At 41.1% G+C, this 25,881-nt stretch overlaps 2 protein-coding genes and 1 non-coding gene across 3 annotated transcripts; 2 read left to right on the top strand and 1 right to left on the bottom strand.

Annotated features, from left to right (window-relative positions):
- The first annotated feature begins 4,810 nt into the window (after nucleotides 1-4,810).
- On the top strand, nucleotides 4,811-4,899 carry trnat-agu (transfer RNA threonine (anticodon AGU)). Its single transcript is given in 2 exon segments — nucleotides 4,811-4,848; nucleotides 4,864-4,899. It is a non-coding gene; the product is annotated as a tRNA-Thr (tRNA).
- Nucleotides 4,900-7,414: 2,515 nt separating this feature from the next.
- Nucleotides 7,415-8,592, bottom strand: LOC146370021 (uncharacterized; the record flags this gene model as incomplete). The annotated part of the gene is made up of 2 exons (XM_084909516.1): nucleotides 7,415-8,070; nucleotides 8,106-8,592. Coding segments are annotated over 2 exons (990 nt in total), but the record flags the coding sequence as incomplete, so codon positions are not given.
- Nucleotides 8,593-9,432: 840 nt separating this feature from the next.
- On the top strand, nucleotides 9,433-23,922 carry ttll12 (tubulin tyrosine ligase-like family, member 12). The gene is made up of 14 exons (XM_084909502.1): nucleotides 9,433-9,636; nucleotides 9,830-10,005; nucleotides 11,413-11,611; nucleotides 11,929-12,088; nucleotides 12,246-12,379; nucleotides 13,983-14,059; nucleotides 16,669-16,785; nucleotides 18,159-18,347; nucleotides 19,387-19,498; nucleotides 20,332-20,483; nucleotides 20,947-21,028; nucleotides 21,120-21,188; nucleotides 21,491-21,629; nucleotides 23,550-23,922. Exons 1-14 carry the CDS (start codon nucleotides 9,496-9,498, stop codon nucleotides 23,699-23,701), a joined length of 1,899 nt encoding a protein of 632 aa, XP_084765628.1. The 5' UTR covers nucleotides 9,433-9,495; the 3' UTR covers nucleotides 23,702-23,922.
- Nucleotides 23,923-25,881: the final 1,959 nt, after the last annotated feature.

The raw sequence follows: 25,881 nt of genomic DNA, 5'->3' as shown, positions 1-25,881 counted from the left end.
TAACACTAACAGGAGTTATCCCTTAAAGAAGTCCCATAATTTTTCTGTACAATGACCTGACAACTAAGAACAGGCAGACAGCATCTACTATCTTTTAGGAACTACTGGGATTTGAGCCCAGGACGTCCTGCTTACTATATTGCTTTCTAGGCTGGCACTTTAACCAACTTAGCCACAGTGCAACCTAACCTCCCACAAAGATACGTAGCTAATCAACACTGAGAAATCAGGTATGTAAAAGCTCTGCGCTACAACCAGATCATCAGGATAACAGTCTGGTGAGGAGTAGTGGTGGAGACCAGGAGTGCATGCCAAAAGTACCTATGATCTCCAATTTCTCCTCTTTGAAAAGTTGGTAGGGCATTTGTTAAGGACGTAAGAAAAGAGAAGAGACATTCAGTGAGATTTGGATAGACCTTAAACTAGCCTGTCCTTAACAATGATGTTCACCATTATGAAACTACAATTTGCATAAGATGGGCTACAAAACAAAACAAAACACTCAGTCCACACGCTGAGCAGAAATTAAATGAAGCTTATGCATAAGTTCAGTAAGGAAGATCTGTAGTCATTCATATGTCTGCTTTCCTGGGTGTTTGGCTGCTGCTACTGTAATCCAATCGACTTCTTGTCCATCTTATTTTAGCAAACCAGCCTCCACTCTGTGTGGTTTAAATATGTGTCTCCATTAGTACAGCACACACATCCTATTACACTTTTTTTTTCTAAGGTAACTAATCAGAATTTAGATGTAGGAGTCTTTAACCTTAAGAACTTTCATCAATACAAGTAGCAAAGAGTGAATCTCTGTGTGTACTTATCAGGTATTTGAACTCAAGACACCATGCACCCAAAGCAGAAACCATACATCAAGTAATGGAAAACACACACAGACTCCTTATAACTGTATCACATGTTAGCGCAACAGGGACAAATGTCAGGCTCAAATGTCAACATAGTATACTCAAATAAAAGAAAAGAAAAAAGAAATGTATCAATTAAGTTCAGTAAGCGTAGTGTTGTGTTTGGAGTAGTTTGGGTTACTGTCCTGGAACTGTAAGTGAAGCACACAGGGAACACCGGTAGCTAGAGTTGTAACAAAGATTAAATTATTCATGATGGGGTTTGCTATACACTGGCAGAACACTGCAGAGTAAACGGTGAAAACCATGAACCCAAATCACGAGATCCTTGAATTCCATCTTTTCTATCAACAGAAACTCCAACAAGTCTGTGGCCAAATTATGACTTTAATGACACGAACAGTCCAGTCCAGCAGGTGGCGCTAATGCACCTTAGAGCTTTAACCGCCAATACACCCAAAAGAAGAAGAACAAGAAGAAGCCGAGTTCCCGCTTTATGGCATTTTTCTTTCAATTTAATTTCGGGTAGGGCTGCCACGATTAGTCGACTAGTCACGATTACGTCAACTATCAAAACCGTTGACGACTGATTTAATAGTCGACGCGTCGTTTGAAGCTTTGTAAGATCCCAAAAGACGCAGGAATAAGTAGTAGGATTTAAGAGTGTATTAATGGCCTGAAACAGAAGATGGCAGCACTGCATGTACAAGGATGCCAGCTGCCGTTAAACCCCGAAGAAGAAGAAGCTGTGTCCCAGAATTCATAGCGCAGCCCAGCTCAGTTTACAACAATGGCGGCAGCTAGTTAGTTTTAATATTACTCCTATTCTCTTTCTGGGTCACAAAATAAACGTTTAACATTTTTTCAGGCGGGGATGTAGCTGTGTAGACCTCAAGTATCTGCTCAGTTTATCAAGACACCACATATTTTCAAAAAGCGCTCCGACGTTTTCGAAGACGTCTGTTACCCACCAGCTCGATAACGAGCCGGGGTTCAAGGCTCACTAGAGCCGGTGAGAACACCGGACTCCCGGCAAATCGTTTTCAAACCCACCGCCGTCTTTCGCTACTCAGATTAAACATATATAAGTCACTTAGATAACTTAAAAATGTTATTGTTTGGCTTTTTTTAGTATTTTATTTGTTCCTGAGTAAATCGGTTTGGCTGAGATTAAAGTTATAGTTGAATAAACGTCAAGCAGACAGCTGATTATCAGAAGTGTGAGATGCTCGAGAATTTACTCCGGTGTCCTGTTATATTTTAGATAGCAAGGAGCAGACGGCTGAGTTTATTAAACTTCACTGAAACAATCTGCAAATGTCATTAAAATTTAATAAACTATCATCTTGTCTTTATTTTTAGTTAGCACATACCTTAAACACTTAAAGCTGTAAGCTAATGATAGTTATATAAGAGCAGATGCTGCTGGTGCAATAAGCTGTACGTTGTACATCCAATGGATGATGATCTGATTAGTCGACTAATCGCAAAAATAATCGGTGACTAGTCGACTATCAAAATAATCGTTTGTGGCAGCCCTAATTTTGGGTCTGATCTAAAGGTAAGCACCGAGCTAACTTTAATCTGAGTTTAGTTAATCTAGAGTTTAGCTCCTAAATGAGGTTTTCTGTTGCTCTCCTCGGTGTCTGTTCACAAAAACTTGAGAACAGACACCGAGGAAAAAAACGTCTGACTACATCGACTCAAGCTGCTTTAAAGTAATTGACAGAAAGATATCAGCAAAAGCTAATGAAACACAGAGAAAGAAACAATTTTATTATTAGAAGAAAGCTTTTAAATGAGCTAATTGTAGAGTTTCTGTTATTTTATTAGTCTGTTACTAAGCGCTAATTAGCAGCTCTGTGTTGCACCTGCAAAGTGCTAGCTAGCTTGCACTTTGGGGGAATCTGTCCATTCCCCCACAGCTCAGGTGGGGGAATGGACAGATTCCCCCACCTGAGCTGTAGATCTCTGCAGCTCGTCCAGAGTCACCATGGGCCTCTTGGCTGCATTTCTTTTTTTTTTTCTTTTTTCTTTTTTTTTTTTGTGTCCCGTTTGGATCTTTAGCCATCAGACTTGTTGTCTTAAGGCCAAGAAAGATGCCAAGCGGATTTATTTTACCAAGTGGATCATCATGGCCTTGCCATATTGGTCCATTTGATTGACCTTTATTATAATTATGAATTTATTTTATTTTATTTTCGGTTGCTACTAACGGGACAGACATGACTGGGGGATAGGACAGGGAGAAAGAATGAAAGAAAGAGAGGGAGAGAAAGAAAACCAAAGGGGAGAAAAGACGGTGAGAAGGGGGGAAGAAAGAAAAAACAAACAAACAAACAAACAAAACACCTGGATCACCTGTATGGAGAAAAAAAACAGAAGAGAAAGCAAACAACAAAGAGCAACATAATAAAAAAAACAGCACCATCACAATAAACTAGCTAGCAGTAGATAACAGTAGATACTAAATATTAAACGATATTGTGCAGCACGCAAGATAGACAGCGCACAATGTGCTTTGAGGCAGCAGCCAAGAAAGGTGTAGTCCGTGTCTGTGAACACCCGTGTGTACACCTGTGTGCACACCTGTGTGGATCAGCATGCTTGTATTCCAAAGGTTTCTCCATGTAACGATCTGCTAGGGAGTGTGGGGAGCCATAGCCCCGTCCCCCAGGGCATGGGGGACGGGACATAAAGGAACTTGTTTAAAGACAGTAAATCTTAAAACTAGAAAAAAAAACTAGACTATTTTCACTTGTTCCATTGGCAGATTTGTTCACTTATTTCAAGCTAAAATATCTTGTATTAAGTGAAAAACCTGAATTAAGTGCCTGACAAATACCAGGTGTGCAAGTGATGAAATTCAGCAAGCAGTAGACTGTGCATTTGACTCTGATAGGTTTGTAGCTTAAACCTATTCGCTGGAACGTTCAAGACAATTTACTACACAGCAAAAAGCAAGACACGAGTAGGCAAAGTTCTTTGTGTTACTCATGCATGAGGGAGGCCTGCCTGGAGCCAAGTGTCGTTCCACCCACTTGACCTCCGTCAGACTCTCGGCCAGGTTCCCCATAGCACTCCTTTTATTGTGGTTACATGAATATGCATAGGTTCATTAACATATGACGTTTCATATAGGTATACATGTGGACAAATGTCAAGAGATATATTCTTAAACACTTCTTCAGCTGAGAGTCAGAGAGGAGAAACGCACAGTTTTACTTGCAGCAAGGGCAGCCACAGAGCACTCGCACGAGAGTGAGGGCCCTGGGACTCGCGCTCTGCCACTGCCCTGGTCTTTATTTATATACACAGTAAGTGCATTTGTTTACTACATTGGAATGTGGATGTGTATATGTGTGCGTGTGCGTGTGTGCCAGGAGAGGCTTCTCTACCTGGCACGAAGTGAAACTGCTCGTTAAGCTCTTATCTAGCAGGTACTGCTCCTTCCCTGCATAACGGGTCACAGTGAACTATAACAGTCTGAATCATAAAAAGGTCATCATGCAGTATTCTATCATTTGCAGACTTATATTATTAAAAGATTATACTGACTACTAAGTACAAATTTCTATTGACAACAAAGAATACCTTGTCTGTGTGTATGTGTGTGTGTGTGTGGGGTCAGAGTGTGACCCCATAAATGACTTCCCTAAACCTGCTGGCCTGGAAGTCCAGCAGTTCATCTAAACAAAAGGCACTTAGACTAAAACTGACATAGCTACGTTTCTCCTACCATAAAACAGAGTTAGCAAAACAAAAACACCGTCACACTTTTAACCCCTGACTTTGACAGACGTCGTCTCTTTTGATGCGACAACCTCTGGTGATTAATATAAAAAAACAAGATTACCTTTCATGTGTTTCTGTTTAAGCTCAAATTGGTTTGATGTTTGGAGGTTTTCTCAGTGTTCATCAGTCACTCATCTGTGTGGTGTGTATGTGGCACTGTGGCTTAGTTGGTTAAAGTGCCTGTCTAGTAAGTGTTAAGCTAGAAAACAGGAGATCCTGGGTTCAACTCCCAGCAGTGCCTAAAAGATGTAAGTTTTGTCTGTTCTCAGTCATCCAGGGCCTGTTAGTCTACGGAGATCAGAAAGATGAGCGCCTGGATTCCTTTAAGTGCAATGTTAAAATAAGATCTTTAAAAAGCACAAAATGATTTAATATGAAGGCAATATGAGCAGAGAGGGATTGGCTGTTAGTTCAGCGAGAGAGTTATTTGTAAAGAAAACTATTTTCATTACCAGTCAAAACTAATGTGTACACTTATGTCTGCATTTTTGTTTTGTTAAATATGAACAAAAGAACAGAAAGTATAGACCCACGTGATGTGGATCGGCGCGAGCACATCACGATAATCACTGGGTAACAGACGTCTCCGAAAACGTCAGAGCACTTTTGCAAATATGCGATGTCTTGATAAACCAAATAGATATTTGAAGTTTATATGGCTACTTTCTCGCCTGAAAATATGTTAAAAGTTTATTTTGTGACGCAGAAAGATAAATTAGAGTAATATTAAAACTTAGTAGCGGCCGCTACTAAGTGTTGGAAACTGTTGCACTGAAATGTGAGATTTTAAAAAGGAGCTGTTTCCTGTGACTTGTTGGTTTTTGGGGATGATCCTCAGTTTGAGTTTCTTATGTTCAAATCCCAGATGAGCCCACTTGTTGTTTAAGACTTTGCCGCCTCCCTGTTGATTACTGTAATTTGTTACTATCAGGATGTCCTAAAAACTCCACGGAAAGCGTTTAGCTTCAGAGAAAAACTCGCAGGAAACAGAAAGACAGCATTTTTCTCCTATATTGACTTTTCTCCACTGGATTCCTGTTAAATCTAGAATTGAATATAAAATACTATTTCTTACATTACTATTTTTAATTTTAGCTTCTACTTTTTTACATCACACTGTGCACAATCTCTATGGAATTAATCCTAGAATAAAAACTAGAATCAAACACAGAAACCGATGACTTTCTGAGCTTTCAAAACAATCTTTCATACACTCTTCTTACTCTGATGTGTGACTTTGGGAAAATGACACAATTAACTGTTTGGCTTGTTGGTCTAGTTTCAATGGGAGAAATGTCCCTGTCTCCCTTGAAGGGAGTCTTCCCTTGGAAGAACTCGCCTCACAGGTGGAGAGTGCTCTTTAAAAGGAGCTGAGCAACAAAACCGGTGATACTTCTGAGGCTGTTTCCAGCTCTGTGTCAGAGCAGAAACAGGTTTTTGCTGTCCCAAGAAGCCAATATGGCAACATCACTGCCACTCTGCACGATCCCAGCACTGCTCCAGAGAAACCTAAAGGAAAGGCCCAGGTGGTGTTCACAGAGAGACAGTTAAATATTCTTGTCCACCAGTTTCATTTGAAACATTACCATGAGCCAAGAGAGATTAAATAGTTGGAAGAGATGACAGGACTGACCTACAAACAGGTGAGTGTTTTTCAGCTTACTGAACATAAGAAATTGAATTTGTGTTCTATCTTGTCTCCAGTGAACTGATTAGATGTTTTCTATTTTCTTCCATCTTTGGGTAAAAACCTGGTTTCAAAACAGAAGGAGAAAGTTTAGGAGGAGGTCACATCCTCAGCATCTCAATCAGGGTGTCCCATTTCATGTAAGTATCTCCTATTATTAAACTTTGATTCAGACATCTGGGTAATTCATTCATTAATTTCATTTGAAATGTATTGAGTATAATTTGAAACAAGAACTTTGCATTGTACTTTTACTGATGGGGCCTGATTATTTACCTACCTTGTATGTGAGGAGCAGGATTTTGAATTCTGGATTTAACAGGGAGCCAGTGAAGGGAAGCCAAAACAGGAGAAATCTGCTCTCTCTTTCTAGTCCCTGTCAGGACTCTTGCTGCAGCATTTTGGATTAACTGAAGGCTTTTCAGGGAGTTTTTAGGACTTCCTGATAATAATGAATTACAGTCGTCCAGCCTGGAAGTAATAAATGCATGAGCTAGTTTTTCAGCGTCACTCTGAGACAGGATATTTCTAAATTTAGAGCAGTCCTACATATTTGTTTAATATGTGCATGGAAGTCAAAAATGACTCCAAGGTTCCTCACAGTGTTACTGGAGGCCAAGGTAATGCCATCCAGAGTAAGAATCTGCTTAGATACCATATTTCTAAGATTTTCAGGGCTGAGTACAATAACCTCAGTTTGATCTGAATTTAGAGGCAGAAAATTAGAGGTCATCAGGTTTATGTCTTTAAGACATTCCTGCAGTTTAACTAATTGGTGTGTGCTTGATGTTTGTTGTGTATTTGCTGCTATGACAACTAATCTTTCCTCTGGGAATAATAAAGTCTCTGTGATGCGCTCTTATATATATATTTATATGGCTATTTATTCCATGTCAAAAAAATGGACTTCAACATACCTGCCTGGCAATGTATTTTCATTCAACTGTGCACTGTTGGATTATAAACAGAATAACGGTAAGTACCTCAATAAATATCTCGATGTGGGACTGACATCAGTAAATCAAGTCTAATCTGCAGATGTTCGGTGTAACAGAGACAGACACAGAGCAGGTTTGAAGCTGAAGACTTTATTCAGAAAAAACAGGGCAGAACATTTTTTATATTTTGTTTTAAGTAGAATTTAAATGCTGTTTGGGAAAAAAATCATTTAAAAGTGTAAAGGAAGTTTGTCTCCAGGGATGATGGTTTGTTTTTAACTCCTCTAACCTTTACTGCTACTGCTCCTCCTGCAGCCTCCACCTCTGTTTTTACTGCTGCTCCTCCCCCTGCTTCCCCATGTACTTCCTCCTCTGCTCCTTCTCTTGCTACTATGTTTGCTTCTCTTCCTGCTGCTCCTGCCTCCACCTTTGTGTTTTCCAGCTTTTTTACTGTTTCTGCTGCTGCTCTCACTCTGACTCCTGTACATGTTCCGCTTGCTGCTGCTGCCTCCACCCATGTTTTTTCTGTTGGGCCTGCTCCCACTGCTGCTCCTGTTTCCCCATCTTCTTTCTACTCTGCTGCTCTCACTCTGTCTCCTTTCCTGTCTATGGTTTCCTGCCTGTTGAAGGCTAACATTGTTATTAATACAAAACTCAGAATAGCTGCCATCTGTATAGCAGCTGTGACACTCTAACTCACACTCTAACTTATCACAGCGAAATATGTTTCTGAGGCTGCCCATTGACCACGCGAGCTCGAGAAGTGACTCTGTCAACTCCCCTCTGTCTATGGGTGTGTGTATGCTAACATCAACTTCAGACTGAGTTTGTCATAAACTTTTGTAAACACAAAGGCACTGTCTGTCCATTTGTGAATGTACATGTCAATCTGTTTAAGGATGTTATTGTTATCTTTTATGTCTGTACACGTGCTACGTGGGGAGAGATAAGAGTAGAGGAGCAGGAAGTTTCCAGCGCTGTTTTGGCTCAATTGTTCTAGTTTTTGAAGAACTCGATATTCTGCGTGTTTAGGTTTTAAAAACCTGGCTATAACCACGTTGTTGCCTACATAAACTTTACTGTTTTCAGAGTTTCTTTCCCCAATGACTGTCCTCACTTTTTCTTCATAGCTGTTTTCTCTGAGGATTTCATGAAGTGTGTTGGTGTCGCGCTGCAGCGGGATGTTTGCAGCTAGACAAAACTGTCCATCTATCCTGTACCTGACAACAAAGAGAGAAGAACGCAGAAGTTTTAATGTGACACAGAAATTCTGTATTTGCCAAATGAGAAACAAACATCTCAGATCATTTCAGACACGCTACAGGTACTCTGATACCTCTGTGTCTGTCACATATATGTGTCCACAACTTTAGTGATTAGGTCTGCTGTCGAGGTCCCCTCATAACAGACAGCCAGCAGATACTAGTTGTGTTTGTCTAGGTTAGTTAGGGTTAGCTATCCAAAAGTTTGATTAAACTTAAACTGAACCAAATTCAATATAAAGCATCTGTACCAGCCTGAGCTTCTGCCACTTAGCGCTGCTGATAAAAACAGAAGCTACTGACAGATGTATAACAGCCCGGTCTTAGGGCATAACAAACAGTCAGTGTGTTTGCGTTAATGGGCACGAACTGTGATTTTTGTCCGTGTCAGTAAGCATTTACAGTCATGGTACTAAGAACATATAACACCTCCCTAAGGTTTTACATATCGGGATGTAAATGAAGTCATCTGGTCCTCAGCAGGTCTTATTCAAATATAGCCTCAGATAATCAATACATGACATTTTACACAGTCACTATCATTGAACAGTAGCTAAGCCAACATGCAGAGACAGTCGGAAAAACTAAATGACAGAAACAACCAGGGGCTGGACTCGGTTTTTCACACTCTGGTTCTGCATTTTGGCGTTTTGTTAAATAAATAATGACTAACATGACACACCAACATGTATTATGTTGTTGTCCATCTCAGGTTGTATTTACTTAATTGAAAGACCATATTTATTTTTGTTCTGACACGTGAGACTTTGCGTTTTAACCCAGTTACTTTTTTCTAAAAGTGACCTAATGGTTTTTTAATTTGTGAAGTATGTTTTAGTTCAGATAGTCGAAAAACTCTCCCACAATGCATAGCTGTGTAGCTGTTAAACTCCTCCTTCTTCCGGGTTTACTAACGCCGTCTCCACGTGAGATACACTTCCAGTGCAGTAATGTCAACAAACCCCACGGTTCCGAATGGCGCGGGGGACGAGGAGTTCCGAGTGTTCGTGGCTCTCCACAGCGCAGCGCTCCAGGCTTCAGCTATCCCTCCGGTCTACTGGAGGAGCCTGCACCACAAGATCACCAGCGAGGTGTGCTCTGAGTCAGACATCACGAAGCACTGAAACACGTGTTCAGTCCTAATAACTGTTTGTTTACTGTTGCAGAAAAAGCTGCTGCTGACATTTCATACACACTGAGATGCAGCACCTTAAAAATGTGGCGTGCACACATTAAAAAGACATTCTCCCAGCAGGGCCCTTCATGCCATGTTTGTTTTCGTAGATTTATGATGCCGGGGAAGTTTTCGGAATAATGCAGTTCCAACAAGAAGATGAAGATGAGGAGGAGGGAGATGAAGAAAACGGAGAGGAGAAGAAGAAGGACAATCCTGGAGATGAGATCAGATGTAAAGTGGTTGTAACCCGGGAGAGTGGTCTGCAAGCCTCGGAGCCGACCAGGTGAGGGCGCCAAACGATAACTCTTCTTCCACTGATTGCATGTTTGTCTTTGTGCTCCTTGGAGAGGAAAGGAATGCTACGACCTTAACATTTAAGTGTTTCTTATTTATGTCACTATAAATGACTGTAGACTGCACTTTAGTTGTATTTATATAATGTCTTTAAATACAGGCCTTTTATATTAAAAGTTAAAGACCCTCCAATAGTACAGAGAAAACCTGAGAAACCCTTTGGGAATAGCGGGAAGGAAAAACTCCTTTTTAACCGGAAGAAACCTCCAGCGGGACCTGGCTCAAGGAGGGGCGGGGCCATCTGCTGCCACCAACTGGTCTGATGGGAGGAAGACGGGACAATTGAGCAAGAGGACCAGACAATAATAACGAATGATTAACTAATGATGTGGTGTATAAACAAAAACAGTATTTTTTTTAATTTGATTTCAAACCAAAACTTTTTTGCATTTTGTTTCACTTTTTAGCTCAGTTTTTGTTAACTATAATAGCCGTGTCCATGATAAGGACATAGCCATGATGATCTCCAGCCTCCAACTAACAAATCAACAAAGTAAAAGATAAATTATTTAACAGAAAATTGCTTTTCCTTTACCTCTCCTCTTGGATGTTAGATCATACTTTTTCATATTTGATATTTTGAGATGCTTTGATTCTGCTCCTCCAAAGCTGTGCCAAAGTCTAGTATATTTATATGAGCTAAGTGAGTACTGTTTTGCTTCATATTTTCAAACTGTTAATCCTTGAACAGGTAGTTAGAGGAAGCCCATGGATGGGGTGATGTTCAGAATAACTGAAATTAATCAGTTGTCTTACCTCATGGTGAACAAGAATAACTGGATAGTTGTTTTTTGTGTTATTGCTGTGAACATTGAAATCCTGACCCTGTCCTTTACTGTTTTGTATTTATATAAACAAAATGACACAGAAAACCTTAAATTCATTAACATTATAACAAAATAGTGAGAAGAGAACATCGTTAACAACTGCATTACTGGAATTCTTAAGAAAACCATGGAAATCCCTTTAACCCTTGGTTGTAACTACATTTCATTTTCTGAGCTAAAATGAACTATTGCTTTAGTGACAAGGTTAAAGGTTCATCCAGTAATATTTCATAGACTACAAATGATTAATAAAAGTGCCCTGCAGGTCAGGGTGTCAGCTTGAAGGAATCCAGGGGAAGAGCTGCTGCAGCATAGACATATTACACCGCCACAGAAATATTTAACTGCATCGTTTCTGGGCAAATTTCCTGCTGCTACTTTCCATCAGCGCTCTCTTTATGTGAATAAAGTGATTTTTAAGATGTTATTAATCGTCAGCATTTTAAAGCTCTTTAAAGGTAATTTTCCAAACGAACATCTAACGTGAGATTGTCTCCATATTCCTGCAGCGTTTTCCTGGTGGATCACGCGTGGACGTACCGCGTGGATCATGCCCGGCAGCAGCTGGAACAGATCCCAGGCCTGTTGCCCAGAATGGCGGCCCTTATGGGGCTGGACTTCCATGGTGAGGTCCCCGACCCTGATACGGTGGAGCTGGTGATGGAGCGCATGTGGAAGTACAACCAGACTTATCAGCTGTCTCAGGGGGTGTGTGAGAAAACACTACTCTTATCACTTAGATATATACTACACATGATTCTCCTAATACTGTATATTACATGATTGTGGAGCTACTATAGGAACCATGATGTGAAACTTATTGACATTGACTTATTTCAGTATAAAGCATCTAATGTGTAACACAAACCTGCTGAGTCCTCAGAGAGCCTCCTGTGTGCACATGAACGCTTGTCCTTACGAGGGCTGAGCACACTTTGAACAAAAGGGAGTTTGTGATAATAATGACCTGAAAGCCAGAACCTGACCCTCCTCTGCCTCACTTCCTCCCGTGTTTTCCTGTGCAGTCCCCAGAGGACAAGGTTCCCGTGTGGTACGTCATGGATGAGTTTGGCTCTCAGGTGCGGCACTCTGACCAACCGACCTGCAGCATGGCTCCTTTCTTCTACGTGCAGGGCCAGTTAGCCTACACCGTGCTCTGGCCTCTGCAGGACCTGCACAAAGGAGGTGAAACACAGCATACATAGAGCGATCACCATGTCACAATTCAGAAAATGAATACATCTGATTGTTTTTGGATACAAGATACCTGAAATAGAGTTTCCCTGTTAAAACATGCAACATGATTGGATGACATAATGTTTTATTACATTATTATCCACAGATGAAGTTACCCGTGACTATACATATGGAGAGCCAGACCCTCTGGTGCGGCAGTGCCGTCTGTTACCATGGATACCTAGTGATCTAGAAGAGGTCAGCAGCGTCACAGCTGAGCCCCCGGACTCATTCTTTGAGGTGAGGAGTACCACATAAATTTATCAGCCTCAAGAATTCTATTAAACTTCTATTCTCATCTCAAACTCAGATTCAGTCTTTTGGATTCTTGATAAAAAAAAAAGTCAAACAGTTCACAAAGTAGTAAATAATGTTAAATAAGTTTTACTGAATAGGAGATTTAAATACAACAAAGTATTTTCATTCGGTACCTAAGGCACAGTCCAGTCACCCCCTTCCTCATTTCCTAAATTATGATCCAACTGTGATTAACCACATGTTTTTGAAAGGTGAGTTCAGTTTGATTAAATACACCCAGGCCTGATTACTGGCAGACCTGTTGAATTAAGAAGACACTTAAGTAGAACCAGAACATCTTCCTAACAGTAAAATATGGTGGTGGTAGTGTGATGGTCTGTGTGGCTGCCTGAGAACCTGCAACACTTGCTGTGGTAAACGGAACCATGAATTCTGCCGTCTAACAAAACATGCTGAAGGAGAATATCCGGCCAGCTCTTTGTGACCTCAAGCTGATGCACACTTGAGTTCTACAACAGGACAACGACCCAAAAAACACCAGCAAGTCCACCTCTGAGTGGCTTAAGAAAAACAACATATAGACTTCAGAGGTCAAAGTCCTGACCTGAATCCGACGTGCGAACAGCATAGTGAAGGACACTCTCCACCCCTCACATGCACTGTTCTCCCTCCTTCCATCTGGCAGACGGTTTCGCAGCATCAAAACTGTAATGACCAGACACTGCAAGAGCTTTTCCCCCAAGCAGTCAGAGCCCTCAACTCACTACCACCAGAGGACTGATAAACACAAACACCTTTACAAACACCTTACAGTACTCACCAAAAGACTCAAAAACAACACAAACTTCCACAAATGCACTACAAACCGGACCTGGGAACAATCTGCTTATTTGCACACTCAGTCACATCTAAACTATACTATATTTGCATATTTTGTCTCTTGCACGTCTTCGTCCGTTCTCGTCTAAAATATCCTGACTCATAACTTCAACCTGGTATTCAGTACCTGCTGCACAATCCACTTCATATTGTCTCTGTCCTGTCTGTGTTTATTACATAGATAAAGTTAGTAATAGTACCTTTTTATCACTTAATTTGACCCAAATTTAGCAAGTTATTATTTATGTGTAAATCCTAGTTTTATATCTCTTGGAGATATATCATTTATACTCATATAAATGCACCATGGGGGGCTTGGGGTGAAACAGCATCTCGGTACGCTGTATACTGTGTATATTGTTGTATTGACAATAAAGTTCTTGAATCTTGAATCTTGAGATGCTGTGGCATGACCTGAAAAACCCTCCAGTGTGGCTGAATTACAACAATCCTGCAAAGATGAGTGGGCCCAGCTGGTTTTTCACCTTTAATAATAAACATTTAAAACTGCATTTTTAAAGGAGGTGAAATCTTTGTCCTGGATTTAAATTTGTTTGATGATCTGAAACATTTAAGCTTGACAAACATATGAAGTCAGGAACACTTTTTCACACCACTGTATGTGATGTATCCACAGTCAATATCTGAGCTGAACTGAAGCCTAATCGTCGGTGTTGTTGGGTCGTCTCTGTGTCTGTCGCTGCAGAACATTGCTCGGGAAAACAAGGAGCAGCTTCCAGTGGAAATGCAGCCTTACACTGTTCCGAAGGACAAAGTCTACAAGTAAGTTTCTCACTGTTACAGAAATCTTTTTTATTAAATTTACCTGTAGGGCCTTTCTGAGTTAGGCACTGACTTGCTGCAGGCTTCTGTATTTGGATAATATAATAATAATAATGTGACACAAAGAAAGTGGATATCTGTATATGAAGGAGAAATACTGAGCTGGTCCACAGCTTTAGACGTTGCTTGGAAAGCGCCTGTTCATGTGTATCAGGAAGGTCACTGCCTGCCTCCACTCTCTCCCTCACTAAAGATAACACATTTACTTTGTTGGGAATTTGCAGGTCGAGATGATCTCCATGTAGTGTTTGTCTGACTATAGATAATATTTTAATCTTTACCAACATAGAGGCCAGATTTCAGTGTGTGGTGGAATGTATCTGAATGCATAGTTGATGCTCAACTGAAATCTAAGGTGCATGTACAGGATTCATTGTTTCATGCTATGTCTACAACTAGAAAAACTTTTCTGAATTTAAAGAAACTCAAAATAACTTCTGCTCAGGGTTTTATACAACAAATCGCTTCATATATGCTGTCGCTCTTCATCATGTCCCATTCAGTTTATATGCTGCTTTACATCAACATGAGTTCTCATTAGCTCAGTCTCATGTGAACTGTACATGTGAACCTGCTTTTTCCCTTTATGACGCTGTGTTTGTCAGTCACAGCATCACTTCTGTTATTCAAAATCACAGTCACATTGGACTCTGGTGCCTTTCACTCACACACACACACACACACACACACACACACACACACACACACACACACACACACACACACACACACACACACACACACACACAGAGTCTGCTGTGCTCTCATTCACAGAGGGAGCCGAGGACACACTGTAGTCAAAAGAATGCTTCGGGAATCTGGGTGGAAAAAGTCAGGCGTTCATTACTCAAACTCATTACTCAAACATGATTTTCTTACTCATCCTAGTGATTAGATCTGGTCTTGATTATACTTTGAATTAGAATTAAATATGTTGAACTATTAGCAAAGTCACTGCTAAGTAAACTCTACTTTAGCGCTCTGTGTCACCGTCCCCATAAAAAGGCTGGATGTTAAATCCTTTTCCTCCACTTGTGGGTAAAGATAAGCTGGAAGAGCTCAATCTCTTTGAGATCGTATATATCAGATGAAGCCGATTAAACATATACAATGAGTATACAAGAGTATACAATGAGACTGACTGGACGTTATATTTTAAACCAGACAGTTAACCAAAACCAGTTTCTTGGTTTTTCTTCTCTCCATCGAACACATCAGTCTATGTTTGCTGCGGACAGTGACAGGATTCGTGCTTCGGTAAGAAGAACAGTTTGTGTTGTGATGCACATGTATTAACCCAGTGGTTCCCAAACCATGAATGGAGATTTTTTAAAACTCCTTTTTTGCATTTAGTGTGGACGATAAAATACGTGCCTTTTTCCACGTCACGCTGTGCGCCACGTTATTGTTTACATGAGATGAGCTGCAGAATGGCAGATAGAGACAAAATACTGTTAATCTGACTGTCTGCAGGCTTTACACGCTTACATATACACAAACAGTTACTGTCTATTTACAAAGGCAGAGGCGTCACGGTGTGATTATTTTACGTGTAGTTTTTTTTTCCTGTGTAATAATATTCAACATTGCTGTCAATACATTTTTCAAAAAATGCCTCTCTGTGCAAAATGGGTTCAAAAACATAAACAGCTGTGGGATCCTGTTTGTCTGTGATTTGAACCAGGGGAACAAATCGTGGCAGGATCAGCCTGATATTATTTGTATCCCGCTGTAACTTTACTGTATAAAGAGCAAACATCTCCAAACTGTCAGGAGTAGTTAGTCATTACAACAAGTGTTTGTGAACTAAAAATCCAGAATGTGGGATCCTGTTTGTCCGTGATTTGAAGAGCCCAGTGCGTGCTAGCAGTGTCCAAGCGTTTTTTTTCCCTTTTCATACGGCGCCCGCCCCCTGCAATGGCCCTGCGCCCCCCCTAGGCGGCGGGCCCCACACTTTGGGAAGCTCTGTATTAACCTGTTACGTTGTAAACTGTTTGGATGAGAACAGACATTCCTTTATTGCATAAAATACATATAATCGTGTTGGCTGATTGTGCCACTCGGTACACACAAGGAAAAATCCGTTTTTGACTCCAGCTTGTGAGTCTGGTGAACAACCTGTCATCCGACTCAAACAGGCTTTCCTTCATACAGTCTTCATTTACAAAGTGCTTTACAAATCCAAACATTACAGCTAGCAGGTGTATTTTCCCGTTTCAGTATAGCTAACCAAACAACGAAGAGCCACCAGAGACTGATTTTTAGTTTACGTCCCTTCGCTTTCCCCGAGTTATTGGTTTTGTTACCAATTACCTAACATAAACTAATGCAAGTCTACTGGTCGCAACCAACCAACCCGATGGCGTTAAACATGTTTTAAAACTTTAAGCCCTAATTTCTTAAATCCAGCGTCACAGACAGTCTGTTTTTGAGAGCAGGGCTCAGTGGTGCAAGTTCATAGATAAAGAGTTTCATGTCCACTTTAAGTGCTAATTAAAAAGCTCAATAAAAAGAGTTTTTTTGTTATTGTTTTGTTCATTTGTTTCCAGGGTTTACTCTGAAATGTCACAAGTAACAAACAACCTTAGCCACCCTCGGTTCCAGCTGATAGAGGATGAGGACGAGGCAGATATCATTTGGCGCTATAATCACATCAAAGACTACAGGTGAGCAAGCAAAGCTGCATTCATAACTCTGTGACATTATGGAGCTAGACAGACATGATTTCTTCATAAGTGACTGTTTCATACATGGTAGCTGTTGGATTAAAAAAACATGTGCTCAAGGAAACCAGGAAACACCTATTTCTGCAGAGTCACAGCACACAGGTCCTTGGGGCCTTATACACCAGGCTACAGAATTCAGTGAATTGTGCATAATTCTTATGCACTAAGTATAGTGCTTTTCTGATCATCGTGTCAGTAGGTTGTATTAAGTGAACACAAAACCATCACAGTTGGTACTGGTTGGCGAGTAACCTTCTTTAATAGTAATAAATCACACAGCAACAGTACATTCATGTAGTTGTAGAAAGCATGACAATATATTAAGTAATCCAAAGTATTCAGAATACGTTACTCTCATTGAGTAACGTAACGGAATACGTTACAAAATACATGTTGGGCCATGTAATCTGTAATCTGTAGTGGGATACATTTTAAAAGTAACCTTCCCAACACTGGTGATGTCCATGGGTCACGTTGCAAAGGGTTTTCATTCAAGTATTTTAGATATTTTTCAGTTTGAAGTTATTTTAGTTTGCCAAATTATTTTTGAGCTTCTGAAAACGAATATGTCTGTGTATAAAAACGGCTAAACACCTGAACGTTTGTTAAACTCTTCAAAATAACACTGAAAGTCTGCACATCAGTCACATCTTGATTGTTTGATTCACGTTTGTGGTGAACAGATTTATTTATATAGCGCCCTAAGGTGCTTAATATTGTAATGTAAAGATCCAACAATAATAGAGATCAGTTGTCCAAATAGGCATGATCCTGGCTGTGTTATAATATTATTATATGTTAACTCACAGTTTGTGTATTCTGTTGGTGTGTGTGTGTGTGTTGAGTGACTAATAGAAAGACTTTATTAGACTTTATTTCAAAGCTAACACTGATCTTGACCAACTGTCAGGCAGGAATTATGAAAACAGGCTTTATTATGTGTGAATGCCAAGAACATGTTTTTTTTGTGTGACTTAATAAGTAAATAATTAATAATAAACTCTGTATGTTTGTTGCTAGGCTGCGCTACATTGTTGCATAAACATCCTAATCTCAGCTTTAATTGATTCCAACACAATTTTAAAAAGTGACCTGTTTTCATGCTGGGGAGGTATGTAAGTTCATAAATACCTAAATACCAGAAAGTTAAAAGAAGTCAGAGTTCATGAGTTAATCTCAAACTCAAACATGTGATTATTCTAAGTCTATCAGCAAAGTTATGTTGACACTTGATAAAGCAGCTATGAACCAGCGTTAGGTGAGGTTGTTGTTGGACTGTCAGAAAGGTTAAGTATCATGTTTTGATTTGGCAGCAAACTCAGTGTGGAGCGGCCTCATGTGTTGCTGAACCAGTTTCCCTGTGAGAGCATCATCACTGTGAAGGACTGCCTGGCTGCTGTGGCTCGCAGGGTGAAAGGCAGCCCAGGACCCGACTGGTTACCGCAGACCTTCAACCTACAGACAGAGCTGCCACAATTCATCAAGCATTACCAGCAACAAAGGTTGGGATTCTGATTTTGTTTGTTTCTAGTCATCTCTAGTTTTTATGACAAATAATAAAAGGAAGGAAGAACTTAACCGCAGTGTTTCACACAGACACCCTGAATAGTATCCAGAAACATCTGTGCTGAGTATGGCCTGGAAGTCCTGAGGTCAAAAAGGGACACGCTCCCCTAGGGTGCTTGAGAATGACCGAGCTAAGATCCTGTGGGACTTCCAGATACAGACAGACAAACTGGTGATGGCTAACATAGTGATGCTGGACAAGCAGAGGAAGACGGTCGTAGTTGTTATCAAATGGCAGCAATATCAGGAAAAAGGAGCACGAAAGAAGGGAACTGGAAGCTGTACATGTGGGTCACCAGCAACCAAGTATAATCCAGGCTATACTGTAACAGCTTCTGGTAGAGGCAGTGTGATGGTGAGATATCGACATACTGCCACAGTCTGGGACTGAACTTAAAGATGACAACACAGGGTGGGGTTTATCAGAGATTAGAGCATGGAAGGGCCTGCCTGCAGTCCCGACCTCAGTCCCATTAAACACTTACAGGGTCTGCTTGGGCATGTTGTGACAAATGCAGATTGAAGGGTGGGATCCCACAACAGTGTGTGACCATCCTGGTGAACAGGAGAGATCCAGTCTGTGGCTTGGTATGGTTCTTCCACATGTTCCTGTTTATTAATGTTTTAAGGTCTTTACAATGTAAAGTGCCTTGAGGCGACTGCTGTTGTGATTTGGTGCTATATAAATAAAATGGAATTGAATTGTAAAATAATAAACTTTATATTTCTTCTTTCTTCAGACTTCAATCATCTAATTTAATAAACAGCAGCAAGCAAAAGTCAATAGCAGCTTAAGCTGTTTGGCATCAGCAGAGATGCATATTTTAAAGGGAACAACCCACGAATGCAAGTGTGGACCATAAACAGGCAGTGTTACAATGAAGAAATAATTGAACACAAGTTTCCTTTTATGTATTTATTATTGTTATTATCATTATTAACTGGATAATTAAAAGTTGCCTTATATTTTTTCAGGGGAGAAGATAACCACTGGATCTGTAAGCCTTGGAATTTAGCTCGTGGACTAGACACACACATAACCAACAACCTGGATTACATAATCAGGCAGCGAGAGAGTACACCAAAGGTGATGGCACACATACACAGAAACCAAGAATGACACTTATATAAACTTATATATGTATGTATATGTGTATATGTTCAGAAGGGGCCTTCTGTATCACTTTCCAAACCGCTTCCACTTGACCTCAATGGTGGATGAGGTCAAAGAAAGATGGGTAGAAGACTTGATCATTAATTAGAAAAAGAGAAGAGCAGTGTGATGAGAATGACCATAAACTAGTCTTACACCCTGGACAGGTCGCTGGCCTGTCGCAGGGCTAACACAGAGTTACAGACAACCAGTCACAATGACATTCACACATCAGAATTATGCATGATTAGCTGTTATTAACTATTATTGTTGTCAACTTCATTAACTAATAGATATTCTCATTTTATAACACTGCATTACTTTACAAAAATAATACAGTAATTCTAGAACAGTTCATCTGCTAATAAGGTTTGTGATTTGATCCCATCTGCTCCAGTGGTGCATGCCAAATATCTCTGGGCAAGATTAACCCCCAAGCTGCTCTCTGACACGTCCATCGGGTATGAGTGCGAGAGTGTGAATGTTAGATCAGCACAGAAAACAGTGATCAGGTAGAAAGGTGCTGTATAGGGACCACTCCATTTGCTGTTTAACCACATAAGACATATATGATGCTATCCTTTCTATCTGTAACTCATATATTTATATTTACTGTTATCAGAACACAGGATCGATACACTAAGGTAAAACAAATTTCCATCACAGAAATCTTCAAAGGGATACAGAAGTGCAGACTCCGTGCTGCATGACTTTAAGATTCACACGGTGTCAGGACTGTAAAGCTCACATTTGTTTTCATGTTCCAGGTGGTGTGTAAGTATCTCGAAGATCCAGTCCTGTTCAACAGGGAGGAAGTGGGAATGGTGAAGTTTGACATTCGCTACATGTTGATGTTGCGTTCTGTGCAGCCTCTGCGTCTCTATGCCTATAATGTCTTCTGGCTGCGCTTTGCCAACAGGTAAGAAATGCATACATACAGAAAGAGTTCTTTCCTGTAGGGTACCTTTCTCTGCACAGTCTGATTCCTCAGACTTTGTTTCATAGTAGCTGGATTACATCCATAGTTAATAATCTGTGGACACTAAGCAAAGCGAAGTCAGACAGGAAAAGGCAGATGATGGCACACACTGCTTTTGTGGCACTCATTAGTTTTTTTTTTTTGGTTTTTTTGTTCCATTTGATGTAAAAAATAACAGCACAATTTAATTAAATATATCAAAAGTTAACATAGACGTTACAAACCAACCAAAACTAGCAAAATAATGTTTCTGTCTATTCTTTCATATTCAAAGATTGTCTTGTTTCTTATCCATTGATTGGCTCTTCACTAAGTTAAACCTGTTATGATGGCAGTTTGTTGTTGCTCCTCCATCTTTGACCCTTTGCCGTGCTGGTGCTGATCTTTTGGTGTTTCTGCCTAGACCGTTCTCCTTGGACCATTTTGATGATTACCAAAAGCACTTCACTGTCATGAACTATGCCGAGGGGGTGGAGCTTAAGCAGGTATCTTCTCTATTTTAATTTGTATGTCTTGCCATAGCTGTTGTCGTCATCAAAGTCTAGTAATAACAGTTTGGATGGGTCCCTTTCGTAGGTGCACTATGATGAGTTCATCCCAATGTTTGAGAAGCAGTACCCACAGTATCCATGGAAAGAAGTGGAAGTGAGTGAAAATGTTAAGTGCTTTTCAGTTTAGGATGCTCTTTCTGAGAGTTTAGGGAAATGGTTTGTTTATAAGAAGTGATACCAAGCTGGTCACTGATGTTTTCAGTCATCAGTGGCATGTCAGCACAAATTATGATTCTTCCAGGAGTATATAAAGCCCTCACACCACCTGCTGGAATCTGCAAATTAGGTACCAGCATCTGCACAGATTATGAAGCACGTGTGACAGTATCTCTAAGGCCTTAATCCTAGTATGGTTATCGTACTCAAATCTGGGTTTTTGTCCATTTTTCTTTACAGGGAGAGTTATTTAAAGCTTTCAAGGAGCTCTTTGAGGCAGCCACTTCTAGACCGGCACCATATGGTATTTGTCCCTATCCTTCATCCCGGGCCATCTATGCTGTAGACCTCATGCTAAAGTGGAGTAGAGGACAAAATGGTGAGCATTTATGGTAAATGGCCTGTATTTATATAGCGCTTTACTAGTCCCTAAGGACCCCAAAGCGCTTTACATGTCCAGTCATCCACCCATTCACACACACATTCACACACTGGTGATGGCAAGCTACATTGTAGCCACAGCCACCCTGGGGCGCACTGACAGAGGCGAGGCTGCCGGACACTGGCGCCACCGGGCCCTCTGACCACCACCAGTAGGCAACGGGTGAAGTGTCTTGCCCAAGGACACAACGACCGAGACTGTCCAAGCCGGGGCTCGAACCGGCAACCTTCCGATTACAAGGCGAACGCCCAACTCTTGAGCCACGATCGCCCGCCCATTTATCCTGCTGATCATCAAAGCCAGTAACATTTGTCTTGAGCCTCAGAGGCACCTTAACCATATTTGTTTCAAAGGCAAGCTCTCTTTTTATTTGACCTGGCTCATGTTTTTTCTTCTGTGACCTTTGGGAGCATCTCTCTACATTTATTTTGTCTCCCCAAATTCATTAACACAAGATTCTGTAACTTTGAGATTCTGCTTCAATCAAGGTTGAGAGGGCGAAGGAGAGGTTGCAAATTTGTCCCGTTATGCATTCCCAGGCAGAAAAGAATCACACAGACTCATTTAAAAGCTGTGCAAAGCATGTTTTACCATCATTCAACTTTCTGGAAAGCTCGGGGAAAATCCACACTGTACAAGTACAGATTGCAAGATAAAAAGGATCATCACGTACAGTAGCCCTGACAGTAGAAAAGAGGTTAAAGTGGGGTTATAAGTTTAAATACTTAACAAGCAATTTGCCTTTTAGCAGCATCTCTTGCAGCAAACTGGTTCTCAGAACCACCGTCACAAGTTCAGATCAGGCTGGTGTCAGGTGTCAGGCTGCATGAGAGGCATTTCCATCCTTCGCTCCACGTGTGAAGAAATCAGGATGTCAGTGACACAGGACGTTAGCTGTCCAATTCTGATACAAGGTTTTTTCTCTCTTAAATGATTTAGCTGCTTGGTAGAATCTTCCATGTGATTAACACTCTCCCTGATGCACAGCTAGAATTGAGTGAATGTCCGTATTTGTGTAGTAAATATGTAAAAGAGGTCACTTTCACGACTAAATCAAACTGAGCCCTTGTAGTATCTATCAACATTTCAGAGGCCTTATTGAGCTCGAGGTCTTTTGAAGACAAAGGCTCAGAATAAAACAGGGATTCATGAAAGTGACAGGAGAAGGGTACAGATTAAAGAAAAGAAACTCAAAACACCTTTTTTACAACAAAACATGCAGACCCTACCCCAGAGTCTGAATCCTTGTAATCGTGCCTTGGTTGGAACCAGGTGCATCTGAACCAGAATAAAGTGTCTGTATCTAGACTTCAATTCAATTCAGTTTTATTTACACAGCGCCAAATCACAGCAGCAGTCGCCTCAAGGGGCTTTATATTGTAAGGTAGACCCTACAATAATACATACAGAGAAAAACCCAACAATCACATGACCCCCTATGAGCAAGCACTTTGGCGACAGTGGGAAGGAAAAACTCCCTTTTAACAGGAAGAAACCTCCAGCAGAACCAGGCTCAGGGAGGGGCGGGGCCATCTGCTGCCACCGGTTGGGGTGGAAGGAGGAAGACAGGATAAAGACATGCCATATTTTGCAGTTATTTTCTGCTTATCCAGTCTTCCTAGAATATGTCATCAAGAAATGTGTTTATTGTGAGCTTCAGAGAGCTTAATGAGACAGTATCTTTGGAAAGTGTTTGGCTATTTCGGCCCATTTACAGTCTTTTTACAAAACTACACCTGTTGGCGGCACAACAGGTGTAGTTTTGTAAAAAGACATTGCACATATCAGTTTATCACACTAAAACTTTATCTACTGTGTGATCAGCCTGTGAATCGTTTATGTGTTCTCATCCTTCAGGTGAACGTATAATACAACCTCAGATCCTAGAGTTGAACTTCAGCCCAGACTGTGCCCGAGCCTGCCTCTACCACCCTGACTTCTACAACCACATGTTTCAGACGCTGTTCCTGGATCAGCCTGAGGAGTGCCCTGTCACACAAATCATGTGATTAACCGAACATGATGGAGGAGTGTCTTTAGTTTATGTTTTCATGCTTCAAGTTGCTGAAATCTTCCCCTTATCCATCTGTGCTGCATAGGTTTGGTGGAACTCCCTGTATGCGAGATAACAACTGTGCATACTCTGCTGGTTGTGTGCTCGTAGAGTCGTATATAGGAACACCTTGTCAGTTCTGTGTTGCACAGTGAGATTAAAAATGGATAAAATTCAGTTTCTGTTAATGATTTCTCTTGATGTTCTCTCTCAGGCTTCTCAGAGTATTCTGCCCTCACTGCTACACTGGACACAGTTATGCAGATAGATAAACTCCTCGACAACTGACAGGTGTATCGTCCCTTTTATTAACGCTGCCTTCAATTATCAACAGAGTGAAACTACAAACAGAAGAAATAAGCAGTATTCAGTCTATATATTCACACGATAATGCAAATCAGCTGACTAAACTAGCTAACATAGGAAAGAAAGTAAATCTGAATACAGTACACCTTTAACCATAAAAGTGCATAAATAATAGCAAATATAGTTGCATTAACTCTTATTCAACTTAAATACTCACAAGCGATGCTTTCTGTAAAACAACGAAGAGGATGGATGCAGATGTTTATCTGAACAACATGCTGAGTCAGTCTTTTCTCAAAGTGTGCTGCATTACTAACTCTACAGCTAATAACAAACAAAACTTGGCATGAAAGAACTGTAGCGACTCTTGCTGGTGGGAAGAAGAACTACACCAGCACACTCCCCGTCTGACATCTATCGGATGTCATCACCATCTTTAAGGAGCAATGTCTCTATTAGTATTTCGCAGCAGGAGTACAGTCTCTGTCACTGGTCTTAAGAAGGTTTTAGATATTCCTCCAGAAGTGACCTTTACCTCAATCTTTCTGACATGTCCGTCTTGGCTAGGAAAGGTCTCAAAAACCACCCCCATGGGCCAGTGGTTTCTCTTAGCTCGACTGTCCTTTAGAAGAACTAGATCTCCCTTTTGAAGATTTTGACTCACAGATTGCCATTTTCTTCGCTCTTGGAGTGTCGGCAGGTACTGTGTTTTCCAACGGTGCCAGAAGACATTTGAAAGATGTTGCACTTGTCTCCAGTGGCGTCCGAACAAATCTTTATTGTCAAAGTGTCCGGGTGGTGTAGGTGGCAATCCAGTTTTCTGCGTAAGGAGGGTAGCAGGCGTAAGAAGAAAGGGGCAATCTGGATCTGACGAGACTGGTAGTAGCGGTCGAGAGTTTACAATAGCGGTTACCTCTGCTAGAAGGGTAACGAGAACCTCATGGGTCAACAGGCGAACTGGGTTGACAGTTAGCATAGAGTCCAGTATGCGCTTCACGACGCCGATCACGCGCTCCCAACTTCCTCCCATATGAGAACTATGAGGAGGGTTGAAGATCCATGTGCATTCATTCTTGGATAAAAAGTCTTGAATTTCCTGGTTGTCGCAGTGTTTTGAAGTTATTCCGAGCTCCTTGCACGGTCCCAGAAAGTTGGTCCCACAGTCGGACCTCAGCTGCTTTACTGGTCCTCGGATAGAGATGAATCGTCTCAGAGCATTGATAAAACTAGACGACTCCATCGTCTCGATGACCTCAACATGAATGGCCCTGATGCCCAAGCAGGTGAAGATGACGGCCCAGCGTTTGCTGCTAGCAAGGCCTCCTCTTGTTCTCCGAGAGCTTATTGTCCACGGTCCAAAGACGTCGACTCCGACGTAAGTAAACGGGGGGCAGACTGTCACACGATCGATGGGTAAGTCTGACATTTTTTGCGTTTCTGTGTTCCACCTGAGCTTGCGGCAAATTACACAGTGGTGGATGACTAAACTGATGCTCCGTTTCCCACCAACAATCCAGAAGCCAGCGGATCTCATGGCTCCCTCTGTGAAATGGCGCCCCTGGTGCTGCACCTGTTGGTGGTAGTGTCGGATTAGTAGAGTAGTTAAATGGTGGTCGCCTGGGATGATAATGGGGTGTACTTCGTCGCTTTCCATGCTGGCTTGTGAAAGGCGACCACCAACCCTGAGACAGTCTGCATTGTCTTTGAAAGGAGAGAGTTTTCTGAGAAGGCTCTGTTTTGGAATGTCTTTTTGGGCTTGAAGACATGTGAAGATGTCAGGGTAAACCTCGTGTTGAAGACCACTCAGAACAACGCTCTTTGCCTTACTGT

Source organism: Perissodus microlepis, chromosome 17, assembly GCF_051167445.1.
Source record: "Perissodus microlepis isolate ML-2025 ecotype Zambia chromosome 17, ASM5116744v1, whole genome shotgun sequence".
In the NCBI taxonomy this organism is placed as follows: Eukaryota; Metazoa; Chordata; class Actinopteri; order Cichliformes; family Cichlidae; genus Perissodus; species Perissodus microlepis.
The sequence above is the reverse complement of the archived record's forward strand: the minus strand, read 5'-3'. Positions and strand labels throughout refer to the sequence as shown.